Genomic DNA, 27,042 nt, shown 5'->3' with positions numbered 1-27,042 from the left:
AGAATGAACGGACTTGCCCACACACGGACAAGTCCGTTCATTTTGAACGTGACTCGGGTACGATGGGACTAGAAAAGGAAGTGAATCTCGCCACTTTTATTGGCGAGATTGACACCTTGCGAGCCCCGTCGCGGGGCATACCAGGCCCTTAAGTCTGGTATGGATTATAAAGGGAACCCCCTACGCCGAAAAAACGGCGTGGGATCCCCCCTAAAATCCATACCAGACCCCGATCCGAGCACGCAGCCCGGCCGGTCAGGAAAGGGGGTGGGGACAAGTGAGCGCCCCCCCCCCCTGAACCGTACCAGGCCGCATGCCCTCAACATGGGGGTGGGTGCTTTGGGGGAGGGGGGCGCCCTGCAGGGCCCCCCCCAAAGCATCTTGTCCCAATGTTGATGAGGACAAGGGCCTCTTCCCGACAACCCTGGCCATTGGTTGTCGGGGGGCTTATCGGAATACGGGAGCCCCCTATAATAAGAGGGCCCCCAGATCCCGGCCCCCCACCCTATGTGAATGAGTATGGGGTACATGGTACCTCTACCCATTCACCTAGGGAAAAAGTGTCAAAATAAAACACACTACACAGGTTTTTTAAAATAATTTATTAGACAGCTCCGGGGGGGTCTTCCTCCGGCTTTGGGGGTCTTCTTCCGGCTTCGGGGGTCCCTCCGGTTCCTCTTCTCCCGGCGTCCAGTTGGTTCTTCTCCGCTCTCTGGGGCCTCTTCGACCAGTGTTCCAGTTCTTCTGATGGCTCCTCGCTGTCTTCATGCCGCTCTTTTGCCAGCAGAGGCCCGGACTTCTGGCTTCTTGTCTTCTTCCCTCTTCTCCAGATGTTGACACTACAGTCTCTCCGGCTGGACTGCTCTCTGAGCGCTCCGCTGTGACTTATATAGGCGGAGACCCTGCCCCCTTATGCCGTCACAGTCCCTGGGCATGCTGGGACTGTGACGTTTTAGGGGGCGTGGTCAACATCACCCGGCAGAAAAATTGGAACACCGAGAGAAGAGGCCAGAGAGAGCGGAGAAGAACCAACCAGACGCCGGGAGAAGAGGAACCGGAGGGACCCCCGAAGCCGGTAGAAGACCCCTGAAGCCGGAGGAAGACCCCCCCGGAGCTGTCTAATAAATTATTTTAAAAACCTGTGTAGTGTGTTTTATTATTGACACTTTTTCCCTAGGTAAATGGGTAGGGGTCCCATACTCATTCACATAGGGTGGGGGGCCGGGATCTGGGGGCCCTCTTATTATAGGGGGCTCCCGGATTCCGATAAGCCCCCCGCCTGCAGATCCCGACAACCAACGGCCAGGGTTGTCGGGAAGAGGCCCTTGTCCTCATCAACATGGGGACAAGGTGCTTTGGGGTGGGGGGCCCCCAGGGCACCCCCCTCCCCCAAAGCACCCACCCCTCATGTTGAGGGCATGCGGCCTGGTACGGTTCGGGGGGGGCGCTTGCTCGTCCCCACCCCCTTTCCTGACTGGCCGGACTGCGTGCTCGGATCGGGGTATGGTATGGATTTTAGGGGGGACCCCACGCCATTTTTTTCAGCGTAGGGGGTTCCCTTTATAATCCATACCAGACCTAAGGGCCTGGTATGCCCCGCGCTCGCCGCAATAGGAAAATGTGTTTTTCCTATTGCAGCGAGCGGGAGATGCAATACCCTGCCCTTGCGTCGTATCTGGTCCGTCAGACCAGCATACAGACGAGCGGGCTTTCCGTCGGACCAGCATACAGACGAACGGACTTTCCGTCAGGAACCAAGTCCGACGGAAAGATTTAAAACATGTTTCAAATCTAGGTCCAGCGGACTTTTGGGGAAAAAAAGTCCGCCGAAGCCTACACATGATCGGATTGTCCGGCGGACTCTGGTCCGCCGGACCAAGTATACCGGAAAGTCCGCTCATGTGTATGCGGCATTAGTCAGCCAAGCATAACCTCTCCACTTCCATTATGCTCCATTTTTCTTGAAAACCAGCAATAGGAGTATCATGAAGACAGAGCAGTGTGGAACATGAACTAAAAAAAAATTTCACCATATTTTAAATATCCTGTTTTTTTTATTGTATAACTAAAGACAAACCTTTTACTTTTCATTTTGAAAAGAGTGGGAAGGACAGAGAATGGGATTAGATTTACCATCTCTTTTTTGTCCTGTTGGCCATTATCACTGAAAGTGAAGGAAAATTCTCAAATTTTGAGTGGTCACCCAAATGGGAATAGAGGGTAAATCTTCCAATAGGGACAATTTTGGTAACCCTGGTGACTACCAGGGATTTCCCTTACTTTGGAGAGATTTCCTTTCTCTTTCATTTTTGGATAGGACATAGGAAGTAAAGGAAATCGCCGCAAGGGGACAGAGATGGCAAAAAACCTGACATGGGTCCAAAATGAAAAAAGTTTTGGCTTCAGTTTTTGGAGACAACCGTGACATCCCAAAGCTGTCTAACTGGGGAATGTGAAACATAGCAAACAACTTGCTATCCAGCCCACAAAACAGGAGGTGAAAACTGGGGTCAATCTTCAGCTTAAGGAGCTGCTTGAAAGACCTTATGTCTCCACGTGGCAGAGAAGGCCTAAGAAAGACTAAGGTGGCCTTGCAAATCTGGGAAGCAGAGGCCTGATTCAGAATAGCCCAAAAGTCACTTACTATTCTAGTGGTGTGCACATTGAAAGGGATGGATGGAACATTTTTCTTTCTACTTAAAGGCCTAAATGAGACCAAGAGACAGACAGTCTGAAAGAAGATGTAACTGAAAGATAAATTTGAACAGCTCATGCTACATCCAAACAATGGAGGCAAATATCCTTGGGATGCATCGCAGGAGGACAGAGGGACAGAAGTACAATGTCCTGATTAGGGTGAAAATGAGAAACCATCTTGGGAAGAAAAAGGCTCTCAACCCCAAAACAACCTAGTCTATGTGGAGTAAAAAAAAAGGATCTTTGTGAGAAGGCTGCTAAAAAAGACATACAGTATGTTTCGCAGAGGTGATGAAAATAAGGAAAGCCACTGTGGGACTCAAAGTAATCAGGGGAATATCCCTGGTAAGTTCAAAGGGCAGTTTTTGAAGACCCGAGAGAACAATGTTGGGATCCCAGAGTCACTGGACACTGAAGTCACTATAGATTTGCAGTAACAACGGGCTGATCGTCGGAGTTCCATGTGGTTATTTGCAAAGTGTAAGCAGCAGTGAGTAGATGCCTCCTACTTGATGAATGGCAGGAAAGCACGGACTAACCCACTTAGCATATGACATCAGCCCTCACTCCCTCAGTGCTAACCTCTTTACAATAGGTGGAAAGCGATACCCTGTGCTTAATCTGATTGGTCATCTCACAGAGAGAATCATCAGAGATAGTACGCATGCGGAGGCAATGCAAATGGTTATAGATCTGGAAATCGCTCCACATATAACTTGTTAACAGAATGGGGTCTGGAAGTGCCTTACATAGAGATTGTCACATGCAATATCCAGTCCAGTGAGGTCCAGTCACAACTGTCCATAAACTAGGCCGAGGGTGGCCATGCCAGATAGCTACAATTGTAAAGACCAGCTCTAGCATAGATGTAGAGGAGTCTTGGTTGAAGGAAAATAATTAGAAAATTAAGAAAATAAATGCTGGAAAAAGAATAGGTTGGTCTTTTTAACAACAGAGCTGAAAAAAGACATCCATCCAAGCAAATAACTGGGGCATGTTGGTAGTAGGAAGGGTTATGCTGGGCTGGCCTACAGATTGTTTGCCAGTGTCCAATCCTCCTGTAAGAGGCAGTATAATGTGATAGATTTCCCTCAAAGCTAGAGTATGGGAAAGATTAGTGCAGTGCAAACACATTGAAAATATACAAACTCCATTCACTGAATTCCAGACCTCATTGCTGCAAGGCCATTTTGCAAACCACCTAATCTTAAAACACAGAAAACTATAAGAGCCTATTCACAGCTATATGATTTATTGCATGTCAAGGTATATACAAAGGCTACATCAAGCAATTGTGTTTAGGTGTTAAAGGACCATCTCCAATCACACTTTTTTGTGTATAAAGAACCCCCCACCTTTAATTTCACGTCTCAGTACATATAAGACAACATTAATCTTTCTTACCTATTTGCATATGTATTATGTGTTGTTTCAACACAGACATCTTTCATTAGAAGGGCATCAAACCCAACATCAATGCTAATGTTCCACCTGCTCAGTTATCACACTAGGACACCCACTACAAATTTGCTCAAATGAGTATAAAACTGGAGGGAAAAAAATCTGTGTTGCCCATAGTATCATCAAGGCTTTATTATGTAGCCTGTGCTAGAAATATCAGCTGCAGTACCTCAAATGTTCTGTCTTCAATTATAAATCAGCCCCAGTGCTGTTTTGATTTTCAAATGAAAGTTGACACATTTTCATTATATCATAAATACACTTTCTCTACAATTTATGAATTATAATATGAAGCTCACCAACAATATAATTTTATTGCCAGATTAGTGCTTACCTAATTCGCAATGTTTACCAATATATCCTTCTGGGCATTCACACAGGAAATGGGAAATGCGATCCTTGCACACTGCACCATTTTGGCATGGCTGTGATTCACACTCATCAATTTCTAAATCACAAAAAAGAGGTACAAGCTTTAGTACAGTACCATATGTGCTTTGTTCAGTCTCTCTAGGCCCTCAACATGGATAATCTCCTACCCTCACACTGTGGTGCCTCACTCCACATTCCATCCTCACTGCAAACACGAGTGTTGTTTGGCATGCTCATTATGTAGCCATCATTACAATGATATTCAGCTCTACCACCTGGCCATGTTGATGTCACCACCACCCGGGCATATTTCACATGTTCTGGAGGTCCACAGTCCAACTCTGCTATAAAGACATCATAATGCAATAGTGTCAGTAATATCTCAAACTAATGGGTGTTTATCAAATATGTTCTTGAGTGTCCAGAATGACATTCAAATAAATGACAGACAGTGTAATATTAAAGTGGTTGTAAAGACTAAAGGTTATTATCTTAACGGATTATCTCCATTAAGGTAAAAAACCTTTTACATGCAGCTACCCCCTGCCCCCCCTAAATACTTACCTGAGTTGGATCACAGTCCATCACTGTGCCCCCTAGAGGATCCTTGGGCAAGGAGCAGTTTCTGCCACTCAGATAACTTCCCACTGGCACCAGTAATATTTTTTGCCATCTGAAAGAGGGGGATTCTTCCAAATGGCCTCAAATGTAAGGATCATTCTTCCAACTGGCCATCACACTAATGTATTGTACGCTGTAGATAAAGTAACTATTAGCGGGGTTCCCTGTCACTGGAAAGCTATTTCAAGGGTCCCTCAATGTTAAAAAGGTTGAGAAAGGCTGGTCTATAGTATCGGCACAGATGCACTTTAAGCAAAAAAGTTCAAATACAGAAACTGTTAAATAATATGTTTATATTGGTTATGATGTTCAATACATAATAAACTCTGAGAACAGATCCGGGTGGATATTTCTTAAAATCACCACCAAAAATGAACCTTTTATTCCTGTTCAGTAAGTTGAAACCAGTGTTTCTCAACCAGGGTGCTGTTTGGGTTTCTCTAGGTTGCTGTGAACATGGAACAGTTTGCCAGGATCGTGACATGCTTTTCCCTGGTGCAGGCGGGCCATCTCCAAGCACCTTACTAATCAATGAAACTTTAGGGCCAGGGTGCACAACATCATTCATTGCTATGGCTCACCACCACCATGGCAACGCATGATGCAGATCCAGGGCAGACAGCATGCAGTGTCATCCCCAGCATTCAGGAGAGGACAGAAGTGCACCTCCTTCCAGACCTACTCTGCCTATCAGAACAATGAAGGGAGGGTTTCTGGTGTGATGGGGGGATTCTAATGGGAAGGGAAGGGGGGAGAGCTTCTGATGTGATGGGGGACTCTTATGTAATAGGGGGAATCCACCTGCTAAAACTTAGTAAATGTGTGGACAGAGGACCAGGTAGCGGCCTTACAGAATTGAACAACATAAGCTTGAGGCTAAATCATTCAGGAAACACTAACACTTTTGGTGGAATGAGGTTGAGCAGGAAAGGAGGAACCTTGCCTTAAAGGTAATGAGCCTGATAGATTAGTTGATGAGTCCACTATGAAATAGTGGATCTAGAAGCAGTCTGCCACCTGCGAGTACCCTCAGGCAAAACAAACAGAGTTAGACTGCCAAAACAAACACAAACCTAATCCAAAGAATGAGGAACCTTCTGCTTAAGGTGCTTAGGATTAGGACAAAAAATATTGTAAGAGGTGATGCAGGTGGAAAGAAGAAACCACCTTAGGCGAAAAAGAGGACTGAGGCCTCAACACGATCTTATCTCAGGGAAGGATTAGGAATGGTTTCTTTGCAGGAAATCCTTTGAGCCAAAGTATTGGCAACCCCAAAAAACAAATTTGTAACAAATATCTTGGATGGGTTCAAAAGGAGGCTTCTGTAAAACAAACAACACCAAATTAAGGTCCCATGGAGTCAAAAGGGACCGAATCCATGTCACACCCTTCACAAAGCCTTCACCAAAGAATGAGATGCAATAGGTCTCTGTAACAGAATGGCCCTGGACAACATCTGACCTTTGATGGTACTTAAAGCCAGAGATGTCTCCATATCCAACTGGAGAAAAGCCACAATGCGCCCAGAAGCCAGTCTTGGTCCTGACACAATGTTTAGAAGATCTGGGCCTAGTCCTGGACAAGCGCATTCAAGGGTGTTACCTCCACAAGAGAAGTGCCTGTCTCTATATTCTGTATGCCCTATGTACCCTAGGTAGAGCAGCAATGCCACAACTGGCAGTGATGGTCCTCCGTGGCAAACTGCAGAAACTGTTGGTGAGGCTGGAAAATCATAATGTGTAGACAGGCATTCTTGATGTCTGCTGATGTCAGGAAGTCCCCCCGCTCAAGTGGAGCAATCACTAACCAGGTGGATACCAACCTGAATTCCTGCACCCACAGGAATGTGTTGGTATCCTTGAGATCCATAATAAGCTGGATGTCTCTGGCTTGGGAACCATAAAGAAGTTGAAAAAGAAGCCTCGAAAACCTCTCTCCTTCTGGCATGGGAACGATGACACCCTGATACAGCAACACTTGGAGTGCTGCAAAGAACACCACTTTTCTCCTTGGCTCCAAAGAGACATTTGAGCACATAAAGCATGGAGGGGGAAAGCTTGGAGCTCCAGCTTGTATCTGTAGATACCACACTGCAGACTAATTTGTCTGTAATTCCTCAGTCCATAAGGCTGGTTAGGCTAACTATGCATCCCCCCACCCATGAGAGTGGAGGCGCCCATTCACTGGGAAGAGGACTTTTCCCTGTGCTGGAAGGCTTTGGGTTCCAGTTCCTCTTACAGAATTGTGAGGCAGGCTTCTTCTTTAGGCGTGGGCCTGTAGTTGATGAAAGAAATGCTTCCTGGAATCCAAAGAAGGCACCAGTTTCATTAGCTTCTTCAACAGAGGCAATAGTATACTTTTACCAAATCAATTTCAAAGGGTAGCCTCTCACGTTGCTTCTTACAGAGAAGTTCAGCTGAGCGGCATTTGAATTATAGGAGTCTCCACATATGGATGGTCTTCACACCCAGTCTCAAAGTTGCCAGAATCTTCCAAGGCATCAACCCATAAACTTAAAACCCTTGGAAAATCCTCCAGGTACTGACCAATGGCAGGATCCTCAGTATCAGATTACCCAAACTTTGAGCAGTTGGTAGACTCCCACCAAAGCCACTGACAGCTGCAGAACTGCTCATACGAAAGAAAAGGATACCTTAAAGAGGCCTCAAACTTCTTATCTATAGCTTACTTAGGCTCGGTTCACACTGCCACGACTTGGGATCCAACTTGTGAGACCTCAAGTTGCGTGACATGTGAAATCCCATTTTAGTTGATGAAAGCTGTCTTAATTAGCACTACTGAAGTCGCTCCGACTTAGAAAAGGTTCCTGTACTACTTCAAGGCGACTTCTATCCATCTTGTGCCCATAGACTTTAATGGATGTTGCCTCCAAGTCGGATCCTCACATTAATTGATGTGATTTGTATCCGACATTACAGGAAGATTACCCAGACATTCCCTGAAGTTGCTTCAAAATCACGCTGAAGTTGTGCCGAAGTTGCCTGGCAAAGTAGCACTATAAGTCGTGCGACTTTCAGGTCACAGCAGTGTGAACCGAGCCTTAAAGACCAGAACCTCATCCACTGAGACCATTGGTCTTATTCAGGTAGGAAATGGCCAGAACTATGGCCAGAGAGAACTCAACCTCCATGGGGTACTTCTGGGTGAACCATTTTGGTGTGTAAAAGCCTCAAAAAGAGCCCAATTGGCATACATTACTTCCTGCAAATGAGGATGCACAGGAAACCCAGGAAACAGGTAAAGGCAGGGATTCAGAAATAATCTGACCCTTAGGGGAACCATTGTAAGGCAAACTTTGCAGGGGGCCCCCTCTACATAGCAGAGAGTTTAAGAAACCCACCCTACCATTCTCCTCCTACTTCTCTGCCTGCAATCTCCAATGGCTCTTTGAGACTCAAAGAAATGGGGGCGGCCATCCATCTGACCGAAATGTTTGCCTAAAGCCAAGACACAAGGTGCCAAGCAAGGCCAATACTTGCCAGAGGACCACTGGAACTGCTGCTGCTGGACCGCTGGTGCCCCTGGTCAGAGGATAAATGTGTATAAACAGTAGGGGTTCAGGGAGCGCTGGTACATGTGGTCCAGCCATCACATCGATCCAAAATGGTGCTGGTGCATGTGCAGACAAACCGTCATGAAGGCTTGCGTGCACGCTCTGTCACTGTTCCTCCTCTTTTGAACACCTCCATAAGCAGTCTCTTGCCTGCTTTAGAACAAGCAGCCACATTAGAACAAGCAACCATGCAGAAAAAAAGGGGAAACATTTCCAAGGGGGAGCTCCAACACTTACACAGGGGGACAGACAGGACTGTACCCATCAAGCCCCCAGAGGGCTTTCAGGAATATGACTTGCCCATACAGGATCACTGCCCTGGACCTGTAGAGCACCCCACCAGCAACTCACCCACTACTATGCAGAAGAGCGCACACACCAGCTCCAGTGCTGCCCCTGTTTTTCCAGTGCAAGGCCCGGGTAATGTCTCCCTGTGCCTCAGGGCCAGAGGCCATGATCCAGATAAAGGCTTTCTTCCTCTCCCTAAGGGAGTATTGGAATGGGCTTGTGAAGCAATAGGCAGTCACCCACAGAAAAAACCTTCAAGAGACCTCAAAGGAACATATATTACCTAAGGACACTAGCACAAAAATGAGGATAAGCTGCACTGGGAGGGGTTATGCCTGGGCAGGGAAGCCTGCTATTTTTGGCCAGTGTCCCTTAAACCAAAGGTGGCAGCATAACCCAATGTCATGAATATGAAGTGTCCTGTTAGGTACAATTAAGAAATCACTATTTCAAGTTAAAAAAGAACAATTCCACAAGTATGTGACATGTCTGTATGTAAATTCAATGTTTTGATGAAAATATAATCACATTATAAAATAACAAAGGCAGTCAAAAAAGCACATGCTATTCGTGACATTGCCATTAGTCACACTAGAAGACCTTGTGGATTTAAGCCATTTTGAAGGCTAGCTGATTTTCCACTCTCCTTGTCCTCATTAGCATTTTATGCAGACAGCAGTTCTGGGCCCTCTGTCCTATTAATTGGCTGCTCAGGCACCGACAACCAATCAATATGAGTGCAAAACACAGTCAAATTGTTGCTCAGGCTAGGCAACAGAAGTTACAACAGTGACAACAAAGTGAGTCCAGAACTGCTATTTGGTAAGTGCAAGTAAAACATTAGAGAAGAGAGAGAGTGAAATAGGCCAGCTTTCAAAATTACTGTAGGCCTACTTTGGTAAAGCTCATTAAAACAGAAATAACAGGGGTTGGTACAGAAACCAATCTACCCATTCTTTTGCTTCAAGATTCAACCTTCCCCGCTCTCCTGCTCATGCAGACTTTATCAGCAGCTGCATTATTGTCTTACATACATTTACTGACCTGGGAATACAATTAAACATAACTCTGTATAAAATAATATAATATGAAAACTGAAAATATATACACAGTAAATAGAACCCTTGGCTAGTTCTTCTTTTCAGTAACTTAACCTGCCTAAAAGTACAATCAATTTTAACACAACTGTGCCCCACATTGTCTTGTGGAGAAAGTACTTTGACACTACACTTCATGTGACCATAAAAAAGTAGAATGAAATCTCAAAACTACGTCCTGGGGTGGCAATCATAGAAAGAAACCATGTTGAATTCCTGTTTACCCTTCTCGCAGTGTCTTCCAGAGAAGTGGGGTGGGCAATCACACTTGTATTTGCCAAGATAATGGAAACACGTGCCGCCATTGTGACAAGGACCTGATGAACAGGGGCCTCTCATGCCTAAATTGGAAAGAGGAAGCAGATCTGTCAACTAAATAGGCAAACGTATGAGTAAATCAAGCTCATGTACTGCTAAAAATGTGCCTCCGCTTATTTTTCTGTCTGAAACGTCCTTTACTCACCTGTTTCACAGTGTTTCCCAGTAAATGGATAAGGACAAACACAGTAATACTCCTCGCTGACTTCCTTACATGTTCCTCCATTCCGGCAAGGGAACAGACTGCACAGAGCCGGCTTTACTGAGAGAGAAAGGAGACAGAAATACAGGAGAGAAAATATGACACATTGCATTTAACCCTGAGATACTTTGAACTGTGACAACTGGGTGTAGCATAAAAAAAAGTCCTCCAGACCAGAGGTGTTCAACCCATGGCCCGTGGAGCCCTCTGATGTGGCCCGTAACCTCAAAACAGGGAAGCGCATTCCTAGGGTTGGCAACTTGTTGATCGGGATCTGGGCTTGCTGACCTATTATCCCAGAGCAACATAGTGTAGTGAGCCGGCACCAGCAGCAGAGGGAGCAGGTGGCTTCAGAGGGAGCAGGAGTAGCATAAGCCGATGCTTCCTCAGTAGCACCAGCTGCTGTCCCAGGCGGAGTGATACCAAGCCTGGAGAGCAATGCCAGCAGCAGCTGCAAAAGGAAAAGAAGGTCAGTGTATGAAACAACACATACACTGGGCATAATAGCTTTTGCAGTGGACATATTAGCACCTATAAAAGGGTTAACTACTATTAAACTGCTTTCACACTGATCCGCAGGTGCAGCACAGTGCACGTGCGGCTTAGCTGTGCTGAGCCATAGACTTCTATTATATCCTACAGGTTTGGTGCTCTTTCTGAAAGGACACCACAACTGCTCAATGCAGTAGTTTTGGTGCGCTTTCAGAAAGTGCACCAAACCTGCAGGCTATAATAGAAGTCTATGGCAAAGTGCAGCTAACCCACAGGAAAGCCGCAGGTGCAGCGCAGTTGAGGGTAAACCACAGCACACCAGTGTGAAAGCAGCCTTATAGGCGGCTCTGGACAGTAAGAGCCCTTTCACACTGGGGCGGTGCAAGCATTGTATGCATTAAGATAAAAAGCCTTTTGTGTGCAGCAGGCACCCTCAGCCCCCTAACACTTACCTAAGGTCCCTCTCTGTCCAGCGAAGTCCACAACTGTCTCAGACCTCCGATTTTCCTTCCTGATTGGCTGAGATACAGCAGCAGTGCCATTGGCTCCCGCTGCTGTCAATCAAAGTCAGTTAGCCAATCAGGGAAGAGAGGGGGCAGGGCGGGGGCGGACCGCAGCTCCGTGTCTGAATGGACACACAGAGCTGTGACTCAGCGCAGGTGCCCCCATAGCAAGCTGCTTGATGTGGGGGCACTGAACAGGAGGGAGGGGCCAGGATCACAGAAGAGGGACCCGAGAAGAGGAGGATCAGGGCTGCTCAGTGCAAATTCACTGCACAGAGCAGGAAAGTATAACATGTTTGTTATTTTTATAGAAAAAAAAGAGCCTTTACAATCACTTTAAATGGTTCTCGCTCTTTGAAAGGTTGAGCACCCCTGCTCTAGGCCATTTACATACAAAAGATATAAACCTGTCATTTTCTTTCAATATATCCTTCCTTCTATTTGCTGGAAAATAAAACCTTGGGCTAGAAGCCTGCAAATGTTATTAGCCTATGAACCACAAAAAATATATATATTTTTTAAATGACTTACAATTTGTGTTTATTAATATTTAAATTGGTTCAGCCTATCCCCTGAAGATGTCAGTCTGACAAAACATGTTGGGGATGGCTTGTTCGTGACATCATCACATACTGGCACTGGTCTGCACTGTTTGCCAGTCTGATCTAGCGTCTTTCAGCCTTCTACAATAGTATTTCATGTAAGAAACTTATTTTTTTCTGCTATTTTGCACCTTTTTTAATGTGAATGTGGACACTAATTTTTACTACATAAAAAGAGAGATTTTTAAGCATATTTCCTGATGAGAGATTAATTATTTTTTATCCTTTGGTGACCGGTTGTTAAGGGCGTTTGTATGCTTTGGTGAAGTTGTCCTTGACCATGATGTATTGAGCGTATTATGACCATTTATAATGACAGTCCATCTAATCTGATAAGAGGCTCTTTTAACCGTGTCACAGGGTGGTGGAATCTCCTCCATTGGTGGATTATATTGCACTAGTTGATGAATGGGGATTTCTATTTACACTATGTGGATTGAATTCTTTCCTGGAAGAAGGATTTCTAAAGGACTGTGTTATTTATCTTTCTTTCTGGATGCACTCTTTATGGACGCTTTAATATTTTGTTTATTTACATTTTTATACAATTTTTATTGTAGGTCACATGTTGGTAATTGAATCTTTATTAGCACTGCATTTTGTTTGCACTATTTGATTGGTTATCACATAGCGGCTGCATGTTCTCATAGATTGGTGACCTAGCTCGGATTTCATTTGTCTTTATTAATATTTAAACTGTATTAAAATGCTATGAATGACAGGATTTTGCTTTGGCTACATGCAGTATATCATGCAGCAAGTATTGCAATCAAGAGACAAGACAGCAGCTGAGAGAATGCTAGGAGTCAAGCCAAAGGTAACTGAGAGACACACACATATACCTCCTGAACCACTGGGAACCTGTTATGCAATTTTCTTGTGTAGATATGTGTAATATACACCATTAACAGCATCTACATATTAATTATACAGTATGTACAAAATCTGAATAGTTTTCAAAATATCACATTTTACAACATTTTAAAATGTATAATATATTCAATAAATCCTGATCAATATGAGGGAATAGCTTGTGCTGGTTGCTCTGAGTAAAAAGTAGCATTTCAGAAATTCATAGTGTACCCACATGTATAATTATGTACTCTGTCAGGTCCTTAAAGGTTTTAAGCCAGAAGGTCCTGAGTAAAAATCAATCAGCAGTCGTCAGCTGTTACTGTATGTCTACTTTACAGATATGCTTGACTTTTATAGTGCAAGTGTGTGGCCTATAACATTTCCAGGATCTTCCATTCTATTACTAGATTCGGGGTACTTTGTCACAGTAAGCACTATATGACCATATAGTGTGACCAAACCCCCGTATTTTTTGAATATGTTCAGGTGTTTTTAAATAGCCTTGCAGGAAATGTCATTCTTGTATGTGTGCGCTGTAAAATATTTTGTAGTGTTTGTAGGTCTTATAGCAGCACCATCTTGAATTTAAACGCATTGTACAGTGTGCCCCCCAAATATGTTCTTGTATATTGTAATAGACCCTGACCAGGTTTTTTGGGCTGGAGCACCCCTCCCCCTCCTCATTACCTCTTATTTAGTGGCCACCAGTGCATAGGATGTATCCCCTTCAGTTCTCCCACATATAGGAGTTCAGCTCCCATGGTTGAGACAGAGGATCTTCCATTCTATTACTAGAGTAGGACCCACTAATTCGGGGTACTTTGTCGCAGTAAGTGGGCTTAGCACTATATGACCATATAGTGTGACCAAACCCCCGTATTTTTTGAATATGTTCAGGTGTTTTTAACTAGCCTTGCAGGAAATGTCATTCTTGTATGTGTGCGCTGTAAAATATTTTATAACATTTCCAGACCAGAAAAACAGGCAAGTAGCTCACCTTTCTCACATGTTCTCCCATAAAAGCCTTGAGTGCACACACAGGAATATGTATCTTCATGTGATTCACATCTCCCACTATTCAAGCAAGGGTCAGAGTCACAGGGAGAAGGCATTGCTGGAGTGAACAAAGGCAGGCAGTGACCAAAATGAAAGAAATATTTTACTCACAAAAACCTAATTACATTGAAATTATATTCTAAAAGAGATCAAAAGAAGGTAGTAAACAGAAAAACAGCTGTGATTAGCTCCAGAGAATAGTCAGTTTTGGTACCTGTGCAAACAATGGGGATGGTTTTTAGTGCCAAGGTCTCAGTGCTCAGTATAGGAATGCTGTATTTTGGTGTTGATATTCAGGAACTAATAACAAGTGTAATTTATTGCACAGAAGCTTTCAGGCTAAAAAGACTTTAATTGGACATCATAAAATTCATACAATCTACAGTAAAACCTTGGATTGAGAGTAACTTGGTTTGAGAGTGTTTTGCAAGAGAAGCAGTATAAGAGTATAAAAGAGAAGAGAGGCACCTCTAAATGTAGCAATATGGTTACATTTAGGCTACTTTCATACTGGGGCAGGGGGGCATCAGCGGTAAAGTGCTGCTAATTTTAGCGGCGCTTTACAGCTGTAATAGCGGTGCTTTTCGGCCGCTAGCGAGATGATTTTAACCCCTGCTAGTGGCCGAAATAAAAGGTTAAAAGCGCCCGCAAAGCGCCGCTGCCGAATCGCTTTGCAGGCGCTTCGGCAGCGGTGCTAATTGATCCCAATGGCAGGGGCGGTGTATGCACTGCCTGAAACATGCTGCTTGCAGGACCTTTTCTAGCGTCCTGCAAACGCACCGCCCAGTGTGAAGGCACTCAGGCTCTCACACTGGGGCTACAGGGGAGGCGTTTTTCCAGATGCTTTACATGTGCTATTTTTAGCCCAAAAGTGCCTGAAAAACGCCTCAGTGTGAAAGGGGTCTTAATGAAGGTACAACATTGAGCACACTCACATGGTTGATGATTAAAACAGGTACGTCTAAGTATGCAGGCATCTGGGGTAAAGCTGTCCACATAGACCATCATCCGCACTGCCGACGATGTCATCCCTTCCACGCTGCGCACTTCGCTTTCATATCACTCTACTGCAGGGTAGTCTTCTCAGTCATGTCTGCAGACTGACAGCGGTGAGAGCTGGCGGTGTGGGGGATAGTCTATGTCAGTGATGGCGAACCTTGGCACCCCAGATGTTTTGGAACTACATTTCCCATGATGCTCATGCACTCTGCAGTGTAGCTGAGCATCATGGGAAATGTAGTTCCAAAACATCTGGGGTGCCAAGGTTCACCATCACTGGTCTATGTAGACAGCTTTAACCCAGATGCCTGCATACTGAGAAGTGCCTGTTTTAATCAACCATGTGAGTTGCTAAATGTTGTACTGTACCTTCATTAACCACTTCAGCCCCGGAAGGATTTACCCCCTTCCTGACCAGAGCACTTTTTGCTATTCGGCACTGCGTTGATTTAACTGACAATTGCGCTGTCGTGCGATGTTGTACCCAAACAAAATTAACGTCCTTTTTTTCCCACAAATAGAGCTTTCTTTTGGTGGTATTTGATGACCTCTGCAGTTTTTATTTTTTGCGCTATAAACTAAAAAAGAGTGACAATTTTTTAAAAAACGCATTTTTTTTTACTTTTTGCTATAATAAATATCCCCCAAAAATATATAAAAAAAACAATTTTTTTCCTCAGTTTAGGCCAATATGTATTCTTCTACATATTTTTGGTAAAAAAAATATTGCAATAAGTGTATATTGATTGGTTTGCGCAAAAGTTATAACATCTACAAAATAGAGGACAGTTTTATGGCATTTTTATTTTTAATTTTTTCTTATTAGTAATGGCGGCGATCTACGATTTTTATCGGGACTGCGACATTATGGCGGACACATCGGACATTTTTTACACTATTTTGGGACCACTGTCATTTATACAGCAATCAGTGCTATAAAAATACATTGATTACTGTGTAAATGACACTGGCAGTGAAGGGGTTAACCACTAGGAGGCGATGAAGGGATTAAGTGTGTCCTAGGGAGTGATTCTAACTGTGGGGTGGCTACAACACACATGACAGCGATCACTGCTCTCGACGACAGAGAGCAGTGATCTCTGTCCTGTCACTAGGCAGAATGGGGAAATGCCTTGTTTACAAAAGCATCTCCCCGTTCTACCTCTCCGTGACACGATCGCGGGCACCCGGCGGACATCAAGTCTGCAGGACCCGCGGTCACGGAGAACGCGGCGGGCGCGCCTTCTTAAAGGGGACGTACCTATACGCCCTTTTGCCCACCAGCGCCATTCTGCCGACGTATATCGGCATGCGCTGGTCGGGAAATGTAACCATATTGCTACACTTAGAGGCACCACTCTTCTCTTTTATACTATGTAGCTCCTGCTGGATTTTGCTTCCAATACCCTAGTGGAGGCTGCCATTTGTGGATGGACATTTTATGGTTGCACAACCTATCACATTGCTATAATCTTTTTATATGGACTATAAACTGAAGGACTTATGAATAAATGGTTGTGGAAAGAATCATCTGAGTTTCCATTATTTCTTATACGAGTACTCTGGATTACAAGCATGTTTCCGGAATGAAATATGCTCGCAATCCTAGGTTTTACTGTGTGTGTGTGTATATGTATATATATATATATATATATATATATATATATATACTAGGGCCTGTTTCACACGGTTTTCAGTTTGTATAACGGCAGTGTGAACAGCAAGCTTTGACAAAGCATTTGCAGAGCTTTCTGCAAGTTTTGTTGAAACTTTTAAAGTACCCTTCAACTCCAGTCTGTAAATGTCGAACAAAGATCCTAATAGGGGTGTTTATTGCCATGTGAAGCAAGTTGCTAGCAGGCTTCAACAGGCTTTCTAAATTTAAAAGCACATAACTTTTTATGTTGGAACTTGTAGACTGGCAGTTAATTAAATCACAGCATCTTGGCACAGAGCAGGATAAAATGATATAACTTTCTAACTGTTTGCATATTGTTATACCTGATTATACCTGATGAAGGGTTTCTGTGGCTCTGAGGTTTTTGGCTTGCCTCAAAAGCCCAAAGTGTGTTTTAATGGATGTACTCCTGCACATTACAGCTTGGAATTTCAGGACATATGATCAAAGTTCTTTGCCTAGCTAGAGTATTATTGTGCCAAGCATAAAGCTTTATAGGGATTCTACAGGACATTTTTCTTTCTTTCCCCATGTTAGGTTTGAGTGTATCAATAAAATATTTATTTTATATGTCTGTATAAGAACATTTAAGCCTTCTGTGAAATTAAAGACAGTTAACAATAAGCATATTCAAACTCGCTATACACGGCAGAAGTAATCATATAAACCTAAAAACACAGATATTATTTAGGGGATCTACTGTAGGAGTGGAAAAGTATAGAGTTTTGTTAATACAATGGATAATGGCTAGAAACACACTTCAATTAAAAGGTACAGTAAATGACAAACTTTCCTCTACATACAGCAATAATAATACAGCTTGCTGCACCAACCCCCCCCCCCCCCCACACACACACACACACACACTTACTGTGATTACTGATGATATAATCTGTGTGACATACACATCGGTAACTGCCTCCATACTCCATGCATGATCCACCATCAGGACACTGAGAGCCCATGCTGCATGGAAGTGATGTCACCTCTGAAATAAAAAAAGAGTGCGGAATGAGACAGCTTTTCATGGTTCCCTCAATGAACTGTAGCTCCCCAGTGCCAGCAGAACTCATGCAGCCTGAGACCATTACACTCCTACTCCCATGCTTGACTGTAGGCAAGACACATTTGTCTTTGTACTCCTCACCTGGTTGCCCCCACACACGCTTGACACCATCTGAACCAAATAAGTTTATCTTGGTCTCATCAGAATACAGGACATGGTTCCAGTAATCCATGTCCTTAGTCTGCTTGTCTTCAGCAAACTGCGAGCTTTCTTGTGCATAATCTTTAGAAGAGGCTTCCTTCTGGGATGACAGTCATGCAGACCAATTTGATGCAGTGTGCGGCGTATGGTCTGAGCACTGACAGGCTGACCCCCCACCCCTTCAACTTCTGCAGAAATGCTGGCAACTACAAGTCCCATGAGGCATTGCAAGGCTGACCATTTCAAACATTGCAGAGGCATGATGGTAGTTCTGCAACAGCTGAAGGGCCACAGATTGAGCACCCATGGCCTAGGCCATCTTTATGTAGAGCAACAAATCTTTTTTTTCAGATCCCCAGAGAGTTCTTTGCCATGAGGTGCCATGTTGAGCTTCCAGTGATCAGTATGAGAGAGTGAGAGCGATAACACCAAATTTAACACACCCGCTCCCAATTTACACGTGAGACATTGTAACACTAACGAAGTCACATGACACTGGGGAGGGAATATGGCTAATTGGGCCCAATTTGGACATTTTCACTTAGAGGTGTACTCACTTTTGTTGCCAGAGGTTTAGACATTAATGGCTGTGTGTTGAGTTATTTTGAGGGGACAGCTAATTTACACTGTCATACAAGCTGTACACTCACTACTTTACATTGTAGCAAAGTGTCATTTCTTCAGTGTTGTCACATGAAAAGATATCATAAAATACTTACAAAAATGTGAGGGGTGTACTCACTTTTGTGCAATACTGTATGTATTTTATACATTCACATCAGTCTCTGCCTTCAGTGAGCTTACAATCTAAGGTCCCTAACTTACATTCATACATACACATACTAGAGCCAATTTAGATAGGAGACAATTAACCTACCAGCATTTCTTTGGAGTGTGGGAGGAAACCCACGCAGGCACAGGGAGAACATGCAAACTCTGGCCAGGTAGTGTTGTGGTTGGGATTTGAACCAGCGACCCTAGTGCTGCTAGGCAGAAGTGCTAACCACTTAGCTCAGGAAGAATTTTTGAGCTGAGATTTGCTATATCATATGCACACGTAGATCTGCTTTGCCAGTAATAATAATACGTTAACCTTACCATATTCACAAAGCAGCCCAAAGTATCCTGGTAGGCAGTGACAAGTGCTGTTCCCGTCCGCACACTGGCCCCCATTCCTGCAGGCACAGCCATCGGACACATCTAGGACAAACTCAGGAAAAAAGGCAGATCACTAAAGAGTCACCACAGACTTACAATGGCAGGCACATGTTTAACTAGTAACAGTATGGCAATGATTTCAGACAGTGTAGTAGACAATGAATACTGTAAATAATAAAATCTCTGAACAGCGCTATAGTTCCGGATCTGACAAAGATGATTATTATCTGAGATAATGACTTTAAATCCCTAACTATGTCTATTGCTGCTCTTCTCATTCACTCCAGTTTAAAGTCCAGTCAGGATCAACTTGCAGAATAGCTTGCTGGACGCCAGTACATTAAATACCCATTCATTCAACTGTTCGTCTATTGGGAACACTCATCCTCTTTGCTGGCAGTGACATGCAGAATTGCAAAAGAGGATAATTGACAGGAAACTGTTTTACTATAGCAGTCTCATGAATTTAACACCCTTTTGCCAATAAATGACAGCAAATTGAATACTGGGCAAAGTATAAACCAACTTATATTCCTGTTAATTTAGATATTCACTGAAATATCAATATTAAACCATACAAAAACATCCTCTATTAAGCACCTCTATTAAGTCTGTCGTAATACTCCTTGCAAAAGCATATCTTTGACAAGCTTTGTGAAAACATCAGAAATTGGTTGGACAGAAGTAATATAGCTTACTCCCAGTACTCACATACATCTCAATATGTGTACACTATGAGTACATGTGCACCTCAGAAACCAGAACTAATTTTATTCAGTAATAAATAATAGGTTATCAGTTTTAAATGGCAAAAAAAAAATAATTTTTTTGTTTGTTACACCCAATACTGATAATTTGAAGATACCTGTTAGGCAGAGGTATTGCTTTATCAACCCAGTCATTAGCAGATGTATTGTAATTTTTAGTGCAGTAGATCTACAGTAATCTTCCTTATGAAGCAGATTTTTGGCAATGTTGTTTGTGAAATCATATATAGCATCAATATGTGATGCATATAATGCTTCTACCACTATCACATGCTTGAGGCCCACATTTAGGTGGAGACCACATGACCTTTCAATATGGGTTGCATGTAATATATTCCATGTGTATAATATCCTTGAACCAAGGAGTTTAGTGCACTACTGTCCATGGTGCAAACATTTTTAATGGAGGCAGATCTGTGATAACCATCATTATAAGAACAGATCAGAGTTAACCAGATGATTGCTGCTTGTGGTAATTACCCCTGGTAATCTTATGGAAGCAGAACTCCATTCATGGCAAGATGAAAAGAGCTGGATGAGATGGAAATATTGAAGTTATCAATATGGGATTTTTAATTTCTGATTAATTTGTTGAGGTACAGTGTCCAGGGTTGTAACCCATTATCACTCCTTTACTACTATGTGAGTCACTGTTCCAGTGAAGTGTCAGGACTCCTGCTAAGGAACAGTATAACCAAATAGGTTAGGATGAGAAGGGATGTTGCACAATAAAGCCCCCTTAAAACATCATCTATTTGCGTGTCTTATTCCATCACCTCTCCCAAAAATAGGTGGATTATCCCTTATTTCAAGATAGTGGCCAGAGCCATGCAAATCATTGTTTTACACCCCACTGGCCATATGCACATTCAGAATTGCTGGCGTATAATGCAAACATAGCCTAATATTATAGATTCATTAATTTCAAACTTCATATAGATGTTTCAGGCTATTTGGCCATCATCAGTGCTGTGTATAGAAACCATGTCTTCTATGAAGTAGGGCTTGGGACCCAATAAGACTGTGTAACCATACAGGTTATGGAGAGAAGGTCTAAAGTGAACAAAAAGCCCTCACTCAGTGCACAGCATAATAGAACCTTCCTCAAACAGAAGGTAATCACATCTCATTATATCATATATTCCAAAAAAGGAGGATTACTCATCATTTATTTTATTGTGCTATGATACCTGTTATGCAAGTACTTGTTTGAGGTCAGGTACGCACAAAGTAGTAAAGGAAGGATGTTTCATCTAAACAAGTTAATTAGAGCAGCTCCTATACTCTTATCTTGACAGGATCCCTATAAACATTTTTTTTTCTTCCAGCTACCAATTGGACAGCCTGGAAAAAATGATTATGTGAAAGATACTCACGGTTCTCGCAGTTTACACCAGTGTATCCAGCAGGACATTCACACGAGTATGCACCCTCAGCTTCTTGGCATATGCCATGGTTCTGACATGGCGAGGAAGAACAGGCCCCTGGTACTTCCAAGATCTCTAGAACATAAGGATAATGTGTTCATTACAAGTGTCTGTGGGATATTCAGTGTTCTAAGGTCATCAAATGTCAAAATTGAATAGGTTAAGGTAACAGTGTACCATGTTTTTTTTAATCATATTCACTATCAGAAGCTACAATTCAAAAACAAGTTGATTCAGCATTATATTTTATATTTAAAGTCCAGTTTTGGATAGAACTAGGAAGGAATAAAGTCAATGCTAAGTATTTAATATTTACTGCTATCCAAGGCTCAATTAGATAGCTCTGCCATCACATCATGTTCCTGGTGACAACAGTTTTACCAGACAGAAAGTTAAAAATCTCCAATAAGGAAACACACAGCTGTTGGTCAAACCACTGTCACCGGGGTAGCAAGTGATAGGGTATCTTTTCAATGAAACTCTGAATAGCAGTAAAGACCTAATATGGGTTCTAACCATCCTCACTAAGTCCAAACCAAAAAAACTGACAACTTGGCTGAACATACACTTTAAACAAGACCCTGGAATGCTCTGTTTATTTTTTTTTTCTTTAAATATCTTTATTGAATCAAAGCACAACAACAAACATCTCCAATCGGGAAAACATTTACATATTTCAACGTATGTTCCCTTTTCTTACGTCTAAATCTTCCAAATTTTTATGTTTATAAATGCCTCATTTTTTTTCTACCTACACAATATACAAAATAAATCAAATAAATAACCAAACGAAAAAACAAAACAAAAAAAACCCCACATTAAATCCTAAAAATCCCAAAAACATTTACAATATAAAAAATATAGTCAAGTGCTCTATATTTAATGCATCTTCCTTAATTTAAACAACCCCTTTGAAAAAAAAAATACCCCCCGTGTTATCATTAAGGACGAACACTGTTCATCTAGAGTTCCTTAAATGTGCCATAAAAATTCATCAGTTTACGTCAATATGTTTTCACTATAATCCATTTGTGTCAAACATAATCTAAACCTTCAAAAACATTTACAATATAAATTTTTTTAAAAATGCACTCAAGTTCTCTATATTTAGTGCATAAACCTTAATTTAAACAACCTCTTTTGGAAAAGGAAAGAAGAAAAAAAAAGGGAGTGATTCCCTCCCTCCCTTCCGCCCCCCCCTCATCTCCTCCCCCCCACCAACTACCCCCCTCCAATATCTGCTCCATCAACTGGTTGGAGGGGAGAAAAAGTGAAAAAAAATCTAATAACAAGTGCATCTAGGTGGAGATATATTGCCCTATATATTTTAACCAATATAGAGGAATCACTAGTAACTTTAGTCGACTGATATTTCTCTTGAGTAATACATCCAGCCTGCCCATATATCTTTAAACTTATCTTTTTGATCCTTAATTGTATATACCCATCGTTCTGCCTCCATTATTACATTGACTTCCTTTTTCCATTCCATCAAAGTGGGGCCTCTCTCCTGCTTTCATAATCTTGGTATTAGTACTTTTGTCACGTTCAGCAAATGAGGTGTAATGCTTTTTTTATAAAACTTTTTAGAACACGGCGTCCCATGAAACAGAAGAATGGAAAGGAGTAACCTATATGGGTCTAATTGTCAGTTGTTTAATCCATGGTGCAATGAATTCCCAAAATGGTTTAATCTTCGGGCACGTCCACCATATATGGTGACAGGTGCCCTGTTGTCCACAACCACTCCAGCATCTATCGTCTCTTTTCGGGTATATCTGTGCTAAACGTACAGGAGTCCGATGCCACCTGGTTAGAAATTTACATGATATCTCCTGAATTTGAGAACTTAAAGAGGAGGAGTGGGTCCCTCCAATCAATCTCTTAACTTGAAAAGATGTAAAATTACACCCCAGCTCTCTCTCCCATTCTCTAAAGAAATATAGAGATGAGGTGTATTGCCCACTAAAAACCAATTTATACATTTGAGCTAGTGAGCGTCTAGTTTGTGAAGTATGAGCACATAACACTTCGAATGTAGTTAACGAGCTTGGAGATCTTACGCTAGGTCTCAATTTATCAAAGAAGTCTGTCATTTGGCAATGTCTCCATGAAGCTAAGGGTATACTCCCATAAAAAGATGTCAACTCCAAGAGTTGCTTTAGGGCCAGTATATAGTGCCCATCATCCTGTCCCTTAATCCTATCCCCTTCAACACTTGTTTCATAAATGCCCAATTTACCCTATCGAATGCTTTCTCAGCATCCATTGATATTACCGCTCGTGGAGTTTGTTCAGGTCCCTTTTGCGCCCAATGAAGAATATGAAGAGCCCGGATTGTGTTGTCTCTAGCTTTTCGGTTGTTCATAAAGCCAGTCTGATCCAAATGGATCAATGGATTTTATTTCACCATAAAAAGGGATATGGGCCTATAATTGGCACAATGTTGTGGATCCCTCCCAGATTTCGGAAAGGCCACAACATGGGCCAGTACAGCTTCTGAGGGCAACTGGTTTAAGGCAGTAATATAATTAAGATAGTTACAAAGGGGATGTATCAAAGTTGAAAGGAATTTACAGTATACATTCATAAAGCCATCCGGCCCAGGGCTCTTTCCTAATGGTAATGTAGCTATTACTTTACCCAGTTCCTCTGTGGTAATTGGGCGTTCCATTTCTTCTAAGGTCTCTGATGGCAATGCCAGCATTGCTGCCTCCTTAAGGTAGGCCCGTAAAGCCTCCACCAGTTCTCCACCGGCAGCGTTCCAAGATGAAGAGGAAACATTATATAAAGATGTATAAAAACGGTGGAATTCCGCCGCTATTAATTGAGTATCTACAACTTGTTTTTTATTTACCAACAGGGAATGAACGTGGCGTGATTCTTGTTTTTTTAATTGCCTTGCCAACAACCGACCACATTTATTTTCCTGCTCATAAAAACGATGGGCAAAATATCTATACCTATCTTTGGTCTTTTGATCCAGACACTGTAACAGCTTCACTTGCAGGGTCTCCAATTCTTGGGCATCTACGAGATTGACATGAATCTTATGTTTGACTTCAATTTTATGAATCCTAGCTAATAGGTCTTCAATCTTTCTGTTTCTCCTTTTTATTACAGGAACCATGTGCAATTAATTCACCTCTAATCACCGCTTTATGGGCTTCACAAACTACTTGATTAGACATATCTCCAGTATAATTTTCCCCAAAATATGTTGCTAGTGATTGTAATAAGAGCTCTAAAATCTCCTTATTATCCAACAAGGCTTTGTTTCTTTCACCATATCCGCTCTCTATGTCCTGCTGTACTCGGGCGGATTGTCATTTCATTGTTATAAGGGAATGAAATAGTAATAGACTCAGTAGTAGCCGAGCAAACATTACTCAAATAAAATTGATCAACCCACAAAAAGTCAATACGAGAATATGAGTTATGTACATTTGAAAAGTAGCTGTCATCTTTCTTCCTATTATGTTATACCCTCCAGTTATCCACAAGATGCAATGAGCGTAAGCGTTGTTTGACATTTTTTAACGCCCTGAAGGAAATTGAAGTTTTACCTGAAGATGTGTCCAACTTGGAATCCAGGACTAAATTAAAATCCCTCCCCCCCCACTACCAGGAAGCCCTCTCTAAAATTTTCCAACATCCCCAGTGTCTTAGAGAGGAATTTCAATGTATTTGCATTGGGAGCATTTTATGGAAGCAAAAGTATAACAATGGCCCTGCAACCTCCCCATGATGAATAAATAACGACCTTCTGGGTCAACCTGTACAGACATAAGGGCCAGGGGGCACGATCTTCGAAAAGCTATTGTTACCCTCCTTGCCCTTGAAATAGGGGATGGTGCATGAAATCACTGATCATAAAGCTCCAAAGGCAAATGAGGGATCGCCCTGCCACGAAGTGCGTTTCCTGCAGAAAGATAACCTCTGCCGCCAGACGACGCAGTTCCTGCCAGAGACGACCCCCTTTATATGGTGAACTCAAACCTCTCACATTATACAACACAATTTTTAGTGTATTACTCATAATTAGGTATATATGGTATATATTATTTTATACTCAATACTCCTCCCTTCCATCAATCCAGGAGAAAAAAAATAGATCACCGTATCATACTCTGGGCCACCATCTCCCCCCAAATGCAAAAAAAAAAAAACACACAACAAAACCAAAATATCCTACCATGTAGGATATACCAACTAAGGGTTGAAAGAGTCCGTGAAGGGGCAATCGCCCATACCCGAAGCCTTCTGCAATCTTGCAGAATATAAATCCCCTTATACTGGGACAAGCCTATTTGAAAAAACAAAAAAATCAACTAAACGCCTAAATTGAGCATTTTCTTACTCCCCCGGGAGATGATAATAAAAAAAGTAAAACAATATTTCATTTCTTGTAGCTGGATATGCATCTGTACTTAACACCACAACTCTCATTTACCTAAACTCTAAAGATTCAGGTTCTACCCTTTTCCCTTTTTTTTGATTCCTGCGTCTATCTCTTCTTGGAACCTGCTGCCAGCGTTCTGGGGCCTGTATATGTGGCATTAAGCTGTTAAGTCTCCAATCTGGGAAATCAATCCTTGGTAAGTCCAATGTTTCCACAAAATATTTTAAGTCATCTTTAGTCCGTAGTACCGCCTTCTTACCAGGCCATTATACAAAATGGAAATCCCCAACGATAGTTAATATTTAAGAGAGGTCGGACCGCTCTCCGTTGCATAAGGGTACGCCTTGACAAATCCATAAACAGGGAAATCTGACCCCCCTCAAAGTCAATCTTAGATTTACTACGCGCCGCCTTCATAATGGCCTCTTTCATAGCATATTTATGTAACTTGCAAATAATATCTCTTGGTCTTTCTGTGTTTAGAGGTGATGACATTAAGGTGCGATGTACCCTATCTATTTTGATTTTCTCCAGTACTAAATCTCCCAGAATCTGTCGAAATATACTTTGTGCACTTTGAAGTAGGTCAGAGGTCTCAATTGTTTCAGGTGGCCTCCGTATACAAATGTTTTGTCTCCAGTTTCTATTTTCATAGTCATCTAATCGGTCCAAAAGAGAGTTCATAACCACCTCCTGATTTTTAATTGTATCTTGAACTTCTACCATCGCTTGTCTAATATCATCTTGACTGTTTTCTATTGTCTCCACTCTCTGATTCAATGCCACCGTATCTTATTTCAGTCCTCTACTGCTTGCTTGCAAGAAAGCTCCACTGCAGCTATCTATTGTTGAATGTCACTTTTTATAGGGAGGGCTTTTATGTGTTTTCTTATATCCCAATCCAGTTCCTCTAATTCTGTTTGGGCTACAGGTCTATCCTTATCCATATCAAGTACATCTATCTATACTTGGATACTGCACCTTTAGTGTAGACCCGCTCTCCTGATCAGAACATTTGGCTCCCTTATTAAGTGTGGGGCTGCTGTCGGTTTCTTCTAATGCACCGTTGTTCTGTGCTGAGACTCTCTTTCATGCTTGTCCAGACACCTGGACAGCTCCATTGGCTGTCATTGGATCCTGTTCCATCACCACGGTCACGATCCCCTTGCTGGCTATGGAGGTTTCCCTCCCCATTATTGGAGAGCCGCAGCCAGACCCCTGTGGTCCTCGATCAACCGCCGAGAAACCACGTCCAATCACTGGTGA

The 27,042-nt window shown here is 42.5% G+C and overlaps 1 protein-coding gene across 8 annotated transcripts in view; it reads right to left on the bottom strand.

Moving 5' to 3' along the window:
- Positions 1–27,042, bottom strand: part of SNED1 (sushi, nidogen and EGF like domains 1) — a 291,723-nt gene that overhangs the window by 36,687 nt on the left and 227,994 nt on the right. For 7 of the 8 annotated variants that reach the window (XM_073625736.1, XM_073625737.1, XM_073625740.1 and 4 more), the window contains 8 exons: positions 21,324–21,449; positions 19,121–19,222; positions 17,687–17,803; positions 14,080–14,196; positions 10,574–10,690; positions 10,335–10,451; positions 4,698–4,874; positions 4,493–4,606 (listed from right to left, as the gene is read on the bottom strand). In XM_073625736.1, the coding sequence (XP_073481837.1) occupies positions 4,493–4,606; positions 4,698–4,874; positions 10,335–10,451; positions 10,574–10,690; positions 14,080–14,196; positions 17,687–17,803; positions 19,121–19,222; positions 21,324–21,449 (987 nt within the window). The remainder of the gene's footprint in view (positions 1–4,492; positions 4,607–4,697; positions 4,875–10,334; positions 10,452–10,573; positions 10,691–14,079; positions 14,197–17,686; positions 17,804–19,120; positions 19,223–21,323; positions 21,450–27,042) is intronic. The other variant, XM_073625738.1, reaches the window with a different exon arrangement.

Source organism: Aquarana catesbeiana, linkage group LG04 (genome assembly GCF_042186555.1).
Source record: "Aquarana catesbeiana isolate 2022-GZ linkage group LG04, ASM4218655v1, whole genome shotgun sequence".
In the NCBI taxonomy this organism is placed as follows: Eukaryota; Metazoa; Chordata; class Amphibia; order Anura; family Ranidae; genus Aquarana; species Aquarana catesbeiana.
The sequence above is the reverse complement of the archived record's forward strand: the minus strand, read 5'-3'. Positions and strand labels throughout refer to the sequence as shown.